We start from the raw sequence: 10,680 nt of genomic DNA, 5'->3' as shown, positions 1-10,680 counted from the left end.
CTGATCTACATCGCCATTAGATCATCTCCGACGTACACAAGATGGATATGTCATATGCCCCAAGGTTTTCCTAAAATATGAGTTTCGGGTAAAACCAGGGTAAATACGCAAACAAAAGTTTCAATAAGCATCTTCCTCGCAAGTCGCAAAGCATGAGACTACGAATAGACTTTTAGAAACAAATCGGCAGACGTCTTTGGATTATAATGCCTTTATGCAAGAGACAGAATCTAAGGTTAATTATATACTAGTTGCAAAGCAAAGGCTCAAGTCCTCTTTATGATTGCTACAAGTCTATAACCAAGAAAAGAACAATATGGTCGCGGTTAGTCAAATGTGACACAAGCAGCACCATTCTAATCTTAAAAATTGACGCATCAAGGCAAAATCTTGGCTAGTTAAGGCTATATTTAATCACTTGGAACACACTGCATGAAACGAGTGCATAAAGAGGTAAATAAATCGTTACACTGATGTGAACTTCAAGGTGAATAACTGACTCGATGTAGTTGAAGGGATTATTTCCTGGATAATGAACTACATCTGTGTATGATACACCTTACTAAGCTACTTACTTTCTATACGGATTTACAGATACGCCCCAGTTGAAATTACACTTCTTTTCTGAGTATTATATTCTGTGTATAGTCAAATTACACGGTCACCTTCCCTTCATCATGGTCTGTCCTATTCTTTGACTTGCATCCGTATGCTAAGATCTGAAAGACAGCCTACGAATTAGTATACTCAAGGTAAAGCCAAGAAGAAGAGCATCAATGGAATATTGTGGAATCTTTCAGGAACAATGTGTGTTGACTAAAGGACGAGCACAATATAACGCAGCTATTTGACTATCAAATATAAGATTGTCTAAAGTTGGGGCTTCATGTCCAATTTTAGACCAGTGTTGTCCTTTTTTTTCGGCAATAATTCTTTCACTTTGGTAATGAAAATAGTTGCCCCAAAAGAAGAAGAAAAAATTGTCGACATGTTTCTGGAATAGTTTACGTTGTCTTTCAGGGAGCTTACCAGATTACGCTGGCTAAAACCACACATCTCTTGGATTTCCCCTAATGTCTGATGCTCGTTTACCTTATGGATTTCAATCATACAAGGATCTCCAACAATGAGTTTGGAAATAGCCATGATATCAGAACTTGAAGAGTTGTCACTGCGGTTAAGCTCTTTTATCAGCACTATGTCGATTTTGCCGACTTCTATGGAAGTTTGCTGTGCTACATACTGCATAGAGTATGCATTCAAATGAAGCATGCAGACATAAATTTGTCTAGTAATGATTTAGGTTTGTAAAGTGTGAAAAAGGTTTATGACGGTACACTTACTTGGCTCAAATGTTTAACTTCCATAGTGGGCCGGCAGCAAAGGTAAGGTCGTTGCAAACTTGGGATATCCTCTTCAGATATGGGAACAAGCTTCAGTCTGACATCCAACTGAAAGAAAACAAAATATTTCCTTTTAGATCAGAACCAAAAAAATCCATCTATATCACCTCCGTCATAGAAAGCAACAAGCAAATAGCGATAGTGTATACTTCCTCCGTTCCCTTTTACTAGTCTCTTTCCCTTCTACTTGTCTATTTTAGCAAATCAAGAGAGATTTATTATTTTCTTCAATATTACCCTTAGTATTAAGTACCCACACTCCTAGTTACAACTTTAATAACCATTAACAAGGGTAATTTAGTAAAATAAACCCTTAATAAATGATTTCATAAGGGGTGTGCCTAGTCAATAGAGGACTAGTAAAAAGGAACGGAGGGAGTATTAGATCATCTCAAATGTACAAAACTATTCAGAAAACAATATCTTTCAGGCTCAACCACAGACAGATATTCAAAAGTATAGCATCTAATCAGTACATAGGATTGATTTGCTGTACCTTCTCTTCATTTTCATCTGAACAAGAAAGACAATCAATTAGCTTTGAGACTCGGCTATTCCTGGAAAATTTGCCAGTGCCTCCCCCAAGACCCCCGTGTCTCGTGTTACTTCGCAGGCCACCTTTTCCCCAGGCAAGAATCTCTGAACAGCGAATAAGTCCACTACATGCACCAAGTGATTCTTGGTTTATTTCTGCATCATTTTCGTCACTAGCTCCTGAAGCCTGAGAAGGCCGTCCTCCCCTCTTTTTGTACCGTTTTGGTTTGACTTCTATCGAGCGCTCATCAGCAGAGGAAGAATCTTTGCCAATATCATGATTACCATCTTCCTCCTCATCAGATATCTGGTGTTCAGCACCCTGAAAATTTCTTCTTCCCCTTAAACTTCGATAGCGTCCCTGAGATCTCCTCGCAAAAGCTGCTGCTGTAGCTCTAGCGGTCCGTTTCCTTCCCAGTGCTTCTGATTGTCGCCGTAATGTCTGTGCAATTGAAGCTTGTATCTGTTCAAAGAGTATGAAAACTATGAATTGGTGCAAAAAGAAAAGCAAACTCAAGTAGGCATGTGATTCGGTTGGCTGCAATGCAGGCACAATCAGGTGGTGATTCAGATCAATGTGTTTCAAAAGATATGAAATAGCTAATGGTCCACATTGCAATAACCTAAAGTCCCCTACAGCAGAGGATAAACTTCACCCAAATTCAACAATGCAATAGATATAACCCCACCAATATATATATTAAGAGAAATGTACACTTCTTTTTGACATTGCACGTGGAATCAACCACACCTCCATTACGAGGGCGTATCTGACAAAATTTTACAGGAACGAAGAAGATCTGCTGTTGAAGTCAATAATCTGCATGGGATACAGCTCTGACACTGAACTTGGTATTGGCTTACCTGCTTATTCCGAGCTTTCTCCTCTTCATGAAAAGCCAATTCCTGAGTGATACACAAAAGAGTAAGTCCATGACCTGAAACAGGTCAATGGTAGACCTTTTTCCATGAGACATACAAGAGTTTAGTATAGTAGTACCTCCTCTTCATATTTATCAATATCTGGATATAGAAGGGAAATTAGAGCATCATAGTTCGGATCATCTCTCAGAGAACGGCGACTAGCACAGTGGGTACGACAAGCGGGACACTCATTGTTCCTAAAATATAATTGACATGTTGAACTGGATAAGCAAACGCAGGTTACTTCTCAACTAATGAAAGATAAGTTTAGCAGGTACCCCATTCGCATAGATTTGTCAATGCATTCTCTACAAAAGCGATGCAAGCATTCCATAACTGTTCTGGTCTTTCGAATAATGCCTGCCCATGTCACAGTGGTAAACTGGTAAGTGACAGTAGGCAGTAGGCATACATTACAGAAACAGAGATTTATCACTATGTTCTATAAGATCCCCCCGTATAGCTTGAATCATAGTTAAAATAGCTCCTCTATTAGTTCATCAGGAACTAATGTAGCTCTCCTTTTCTTAGTGAATATGTGTTAACTCTGTTTTCTCAGATAAGTGATATCTTTCCCCTGATGGATCTGCCATTAAAATTATGCGTTCCTTAATCAACAGGAAGAAGCATGTACCGGATCCACACAGTAGACCGTAATCATAATCTGAACGACAGGAAAATTTTATGGAAGCAACTTAACAATACTTTCGCATATATCAGTTCCTAACAGGAAAGAGAAACCCCAATTAGCAAAGTTTCTTGCAGAGATGAAGCAGAGACTGCAAACTGGGTTAATAGAGAAACATTTACTATAGAGCTGGAAATGCTGTTTCATTAGGTATATAAAAGGTAGGTAGGTTAACTCCTTGCTTCCGACCAAAATCTCCATTTTATTGATACTGCCTTTCAAAATTGGATAGAGAAAAAGGATTTTTTAACATAGCCGTCCTCAGATTCCCAGTCTCAATGAGCCATGTTTGTCATTTCACTAAACAACAAATCAAGAAACTGCATGAAAAATTAACTTAGAGATAATTTTAAGCTTTTAGAGAGAGAAAAATAACTATAACAGTTGAATGTGATCTTTTCTTAGAATCTCATATCGGGCTTAAAGGAATTCATTAGTAATCCCGGGGGGAACTATCATAACATTTACACATAACTATAGATGAGAGCTTCACATTCTCCCTCTCCCAACATCTACCATATGCAAAGGACAATGAAGGCAGCATATTTATGTGCATCATGACTTCCAAAAACCACATATCCTGACATGCAATTTTTTACGGTTCTCTGAAATGCAGTATTTAATAAGGTGGTACGACCATAAACACATCTTGCCTATGAAATACTCTCTCCAGGTATATCCAATTCTTATAATAATAAAAAAGCAATCAAGAAAGAGCAAAGACCCATACCTAAACATATAGGGCACTGTACTTCTTTGCGAATTTCTGAAAGCCTCACAGTGATAAATCTGCAAGCAAGCAAAAGTAAACACAATAAGCAAAATCCAGGATACCCAATACTCCAATAACTTAATATTCAAACAATTTCCGAATCAAAAATGGTTCACTATAAGATAAACAAAAAGTGCAAAACAATAAAGTATTCATTGGAAAGAGGGTATAAAAGGAAGGCAGCAGAAGAGAAGGAAAGGTCAGGTGCAGGTGCCAAAGAAAATATTAGTCTTAGTATTTATTACTTAGATGGCTCTGCAAACTATCATACATTAATAATATAACAGTTGAGTGCTAAACAATATACTGCCAAAGAGGAGAAAAGAACACCACTGCTTATATTAAATTTTAATATTACCACCTTGTCTTTTCAACAATTTGTTGCTCATGTGGGCTTCAACTTATATGGATCCCCAACCAAATACAACTAAACACAGTCAAGTAGTCAGAACAATAAGACATATGATATGCTTAAAAGTTAAATCTACAATATAAGAGAATCTTCTACCAGCAAAAACCTTTGCAAATTCAATAATATCAGCTTCAAATTAATTAATTCTTGAAAGGAAAAGGATTTTACTTATCAAGAAAATTCTCAAAAAGAAAAGGGTTAATTCCGGCCGCTATATATTCCGATATACACCGTTAAAAGACAATGATGTCAAATAAAATTAGAAAACAAGTAAAAATCTAATATGCTAAAAGTAAATTTTTACCAGAACATACACTGTTTTCATAGGTAACATGAACAAAACATGACCAGAACTAGGTTTGCACATGTAACTACTGTCAGTTAAGCCAAAACCTAGACTAATGCGTTGCCTCTTCCAACTAGTTTAGGTACATAGATCATCAATCCAGAAAGCTGTGCTTAATTGATGTATTAAACAGATGTATCAATCCTAGATGCTAAATGCGTAATCTTAACTTATGGTATGGATCTATTGGAGCAATACCTTCTTCTTTTGCATTAACCATAATGTACCAAATGGAAACAATTACCTACACCTACTAAAAGGTTTAATTCCTTTTGTAGCGTAACAAGAAAGTACTTGAATTTGCTTGTAATCACACCTTATCAATCTTCTACCTGTCTATCTTTCTCAGAGCAGTAAATTGTTTCCATTCTCTTTCAGTTGGCTTAATATTTTTATGCTTTTTAAAACTTCTTTATCTTGAATGAAACATCTAATGTCTTCACTAACAGACTCGAATCGATTCACCTCTCTTTTAAGTATTTGAGGGCATGTTTGTGGTAGTAAAACATAGAGCAAGACCATAACTGAAAAGCTCTTTCCTATTTCTATTAGAGTGCATCCCCCACATCCACACCACGTTGATGTACTATTACCAGCCCTCCTATTATCTTTGGTTGTAATTCATTTGTATAAGAACGAACTTACTCGCGCTCATTCAAATCTAATGACACAGTTTATATTATGGGGTACAGAAGATTATGTACACTTCCTTTAATAGAAAAGACTGCAATATTCTTCTTCATTTGTTCTCCAAAAACATGTATTTACAAGTTAACGAGACACCACTTAGCCACTTTAGAGAACTTCACAATGTATTTGTCTGATCTGTTGTTGGAAGAATATTCTAGCATTTAAGAATAGCCTTGAGACACTTTCCTAAAGAATGCTTTGCGTCAGAAGAAAACTTCTTAGACAACAGCTATCATAATTGTTTTTTTCTTTTACACGGAACTTTTAAAAAAAATCTCCAAGCATTCCCAAAAAAGCTGTCCAAACAAGGCCTTAGCACTAACCTAGGTCGACAAGAATACTCTTAGAAGGGACTAACTCAACAAAAAGTTGTTGAGCAATTTTGTTATGAGATTCATCTGGCTATTTTCTATCAAAAGTCAGTCTACCTTTGATATTGACAAAAACATTTCCTGATATGCGCATTCTCTGCAGTATTGTTGTGCACCCTATTTCCCAATTTGTTCAGTAGTTTACAATGCTTATATTATTGAATTATATGATAGGTTGCAAAAGGAGGAACAGTAGAAGGTGAGAAAGTAGAAGAAGCTTCATGTGCACTACTTTCTTTGTTTGGTTAAGAAGTAAAGAATGGTTAAGTAAGAGGAACAAGGTACCACTTGGACTTTGCAGCCTCTCTCAAGCTAGAAAGAAGGGGAAGTAATGATTTTTAGTTGAATAAAACAATATATAGAGAAGCATTTATACCTCCCTTCGGAGAAATCAACAAGTCTCTCTCCCTCTATCATTCTTTAAATCAGGTATCATGTAAAACTCGAGGTCGTAACTTAATAAGGACCTAGTTGAAAAGGTAATGTTGCATGCTTCTATAAGCAACTTTGCTTACTACCAAGGACAAAACTGAGATGTGCCTGCACTGTCATGTCAAATTATTTTTATCTTGTCAAAGTCATAAGAGAATCCTAAGCATTGAAACTTAACGCGCTTGACCCATTAACACTTTGCCTCAACTTAATGTAAGTGCAGCAACTACAATATTTCTTATTGATAAGTAGCAGCAATAAAACTTCTTCACAGTCACCAGCTAAATGTCCAAAGCCCAAGTTGAAGAAACAGTTGAAAAGCTTAAGTGAGCAAGTTGCCAGAAACAAAAATAGGAAATTATAAGGTCACCAAATAAAAATACTAAAAGTAAACAAAGCAATTACATCTCATTCAGCACCTTCCTTCAATAGACACAAAAGACATGATGTTGCTTCCTTTTCTTTCCTACCAAAGCCATGTTGGCGAATAAAAATATTTCATGGACTCGGTACTTAATATCAACTAGGGAACCAACTTTAACTTCTGCGTTCCATAGATGTGTAAGAAGTATCATATGCTTGTTCTCTTTGTCAACTGCACATTTTCCAGAAAGCACAATTTTATTTTTTTATTTATGTATTTTTGATAACGGTGGACCGGTGGTATACATGCCAACTTGCGAGCACCACAACTAATCCACCGGATCGCTTGGGTAACTCTACCCATGGAAGGAATTCACCTAGTTTCGCCTCTGCTGAGATTCGAATCTTAGTTCCAGAAGTTGTTACTCTAACTCTCTGTAAAATGCACAAGTTCCAGAAAACACAAGTATTCGCAACACAATTAACTATTTTGGAGGAATTATTAGGAAGCAAACTGCATGGCCCATACAGTTGTTCTAGGTAATTACACATCCATCACCAGATCAAGGAGGACCAAGTAATAGAGTCATCAAACGATTTGTTTTAATTAGAATTCAAATGAAATTCTACAAGTAAATGCAGTGAAAATTTTCTGCATAAAGACTAGTAATATTTGCCACAATTTTCAAATCGAAAAATAATTTGTAAAGGAAACATGCACTTTTTTTTTTTGGGAAAAGTACATAATATGAAAATCCTAAAGAAAAATAGGGACATGAATAGATTTTTCTCTACAACAGCTAAATACACGTACAGAGTATAATTGTTAAGCAGGCAGCTTTAAAAGATAAGAGGAAATACACTTAACAAAAAAAACAAAAACAAAAACAAATGTGTGTGTGTGTGTGTGGGGGGGGGGGGGGAGAGAGAAAAAATTAAACTACATTTTCAGGATTCATTATTATGTATGAGCTAGAAGTTCCAAAATTTATCAAGATTCAAGAACAAAACAACTTGGTCAAAGCATACAATTTTATTATTGGAATAACAAAATTTCTAATTCTAAGGAACAATTTTGGTATTTATGCTAAGCAATCCTAGACAGGGATGCGTAGAAGAAGGTAATGAACACCATGTCTTTTGCTAAAGCTGGGCCCTAGGTTTTGCTCAAAGAAATGGAGTCAATTCTAGTTCTATCATGAAATGGTTCCAGATCCAAGAGGATGTTTACGATCAGGAAGTGATTTCTGTCTATTTAACCATGACAAGATATGAATAGCTTGGGTCAAAAGAAAACACCATTTTGGAATCCAGTCAATAATCTGCTCATGGAAGGAGTCTATATTTTCTGAGTTCATGTATAAGGAATCACAACGCAAATGCTTTCACAAAGATGTGATTTAAGGAGAGCAGATTAATGATTCAGGAGATGTGTAGGAGCATTTTTTGAAATGGCAGGTTACAGATGGAATCAGAACAAGATGAGTGGAATGTTCTAGATTATGCAAAACAGATCTAAGAAATTGAGTTCGCACAATCTAATTCACACAAGTTCATGACTGAAACCTGCAATATCTTCACATAACTCAAGCAGCAGGATTTCTTATAATCATATCCAACCAAACCTAATTTACCCTAGCAAATTATAGCTTCCACCTGCATCTGGACATGCCACATGCAAGCAAACAATATTATGTATAAAATCAAGCTGATCAAAATTCAAATTTCTTGACCATTTTCAAACAAATACTATCAATCACTCTCCAACCTCCAAACAAACAAAATAAGCCACGGGAAGAAGAACCTACAGAGCTCCTTATAGCAATGTTCATAAGAAGCAAAATTACAAACTGAATTGCAAAACAAAACTAGTAGATCTCAAACTATGCGCCATCTCTAACATTCCACAAGGTCCTTAAATCACCAAATCACATCATTGAACTACAACGGGAAATAATCGTATACGTGTCGCGCTTACGTATATATAAGATGCATTATTCCATCAAAACATATACAAATGGAAAAATGAAAGATTAAGAGTGCATTACTCATCTTTCTCGCCGCCGCTCGAACAAGTAGTTCCATCCGAATCTGAAAGTCAAAACACGGAGCAAAATATCATAAAAATATCATGATATGCTGAGTGAAACTCGAGTCACTGCTGAAAATTGTTTGCATAGACAAATAAAATGTAAACATACGAATCTACAGACAATTATATACAACGCATCTCTATGTATACACGTACCGGCGCTGTCGTAGGCTTCTTCGTCGTGATTTTGATTACCTTGTAACGAATCATCGTTTTTTTCGTCCGGTGGCGGAGGAGGAGTAGGAGGAGTGTCGTACGAACGCTTTTGAGCAGGCATTGACTATTCAAAGCTAAAAGTGAGCTCGCCGGCGACGGTGGCGTTGGTGTGTGGTGGTGGACTGGGAAGAGAGGTGAAAAGGAAAATAGCTTCGTCCACGCTGTTATGTACTGGTTTAAAATGTACAAGTGTTGAAGCACGAGATACAGGATTCTTTATTCGGCAATTTCTTTATTACTCTATTCTTCACCGTAAAACGGAAAAGCCAAGGAATTTAACGTGGAAATCTGGGTTTGTGTTTTCCTTTTTATTATTGATATTGATTTAAGGCCCTTTTAGTAAGAACGATGCCTTTTGCGTTTAATTTTGTTCTTTGGAACTTTTAGAAATTTACCTTGGAAGGCCTTATTGCTCCTCCATAAATAATTTAACACTACTATGCCGGTAAAGAGTAAAGACTTCAAGTTCCTTCTATAGTTCTATTCAATCAAAACAAGGTAAAAATAATTCAATGATAGATAAATTCCTTTTATTTTGTATTTCATGTTTGCACCCAATCATATTAATATTAATTTATCATAATAAGCAATTCAGTGATGTCAGAATATATATTAATTGAAAAAGGGCCAAAATTGCCTATTTACTATTTGCCTAGGGACACGTTTGCCCTCTATTAATAGTTTGGATTTTTTTGCCTCTGTCATTACAAAGTTGGCACATATTTGCACTCGTGATATGCGAAAGGTTCACTTTTGTCCTTTTTCACTAATGAAGCCATTAAAAAATAAAAAATAAATATGAAACAGGTCCAAATTACCTCTCAAACGTTTGCAAAATGTTTACCTTTGCTCTCAATATTAAATTCTAATTAATGTTTTCTCTTTTCACTAAGGGGTCTATTTTAAACCTCAATTTGTGCACATTAAAATCACAAAATAAATACTAGCAATTAATATTTCTCCTCAATTTCGTAACGGCAGGGGCAAAAAAATACCCAAATATTAACGAATGACAAAAGTTTCCCTAGGCAGATAGTACATTGTAATTTTAGCCATCTTTCGTATATTAATTATTAACGAATGGCAAAAGTAAGCGTATATACATGAGTAAATTTGATCCTTTTTTAGTATATCAATTAAGCATAATTAAATGAGAGAAATCTATGACAAACATATGTTATGCATATGTTGATTTGATGTGAATAGGAAATACATTAAATATTTATAATATATATATATATATATATATATATATATATATATATAAAAGTTATATTCGATATATAGTCAAGTGGTAAGTTATTAACAAGCCACTTGCCAATCTTAAGGAGATTGTCATTTAAGAACTATATATGAAATCTCATTTACTGTAACTAAATTTTTAATTATTTTAGTTTTGTTTTGACTCTTATATGACAATCTTCAATTCACTTTTGT

At 35.6% G+C, this 10,680-nt stretch overlaps 1 protein-coding gene across 1 annotated transcript; it reads right to left on the bottom strand.

The window, feature by feature from the left end:
* Positions 1-431: 431 nt before the first annotated feature.
* Positions 432-9,421, bottom strand: LOC107830473 (putative E3 ubiquitin-protein ligase RING1a). Its single transcript, XM_016658039.2, has 10 exons — positions 9,184-9,421; positions 8,984-9,026; positions 4,280-4,338; positions 3,140-3,221; positions 2,938-3,058; positions 2,802-2,843; positions 1,900-2,400; positions 1,344-1,451; positions 1,030-1,242; positions 432-719 (listed from the first exon to the last, which is right to left on the bottom strand). The coding sequence occupies exons 1-10, from the start codon at positions 9,302-9,304 to the stop codon at positions 654-656; spliced, it is 1,356 nt and encodes a 451-aa protein (XP_016513525.2). The 5' UTR covers positions 9,305-9,421; the 3' UTR covers positions 432-653.
* Positions 9,422-10,680: the final 1,259 nt, after the last annotated feature.

This window comes from Nicotiana tabacum, chromosome 17 (assembly GCF_000715075.1).
Source record: "Nicotiana tabacum cultivar K326 chromosome 17, ASM71507v2, whole genome shotgun sequence".
Taxonomy (NCBI): Eukaryota; Viridiplantae; Streptophyta; class Magnoliopsida; order Solanales; family Solanaceae; genus Nicotiana; species Nicotiana tabacum.
The sequence above is the reverse complement of the archived record's forward strand: the minus strand, read 5'-3'. Positions and strand labels throughout refer to the sequence as shown.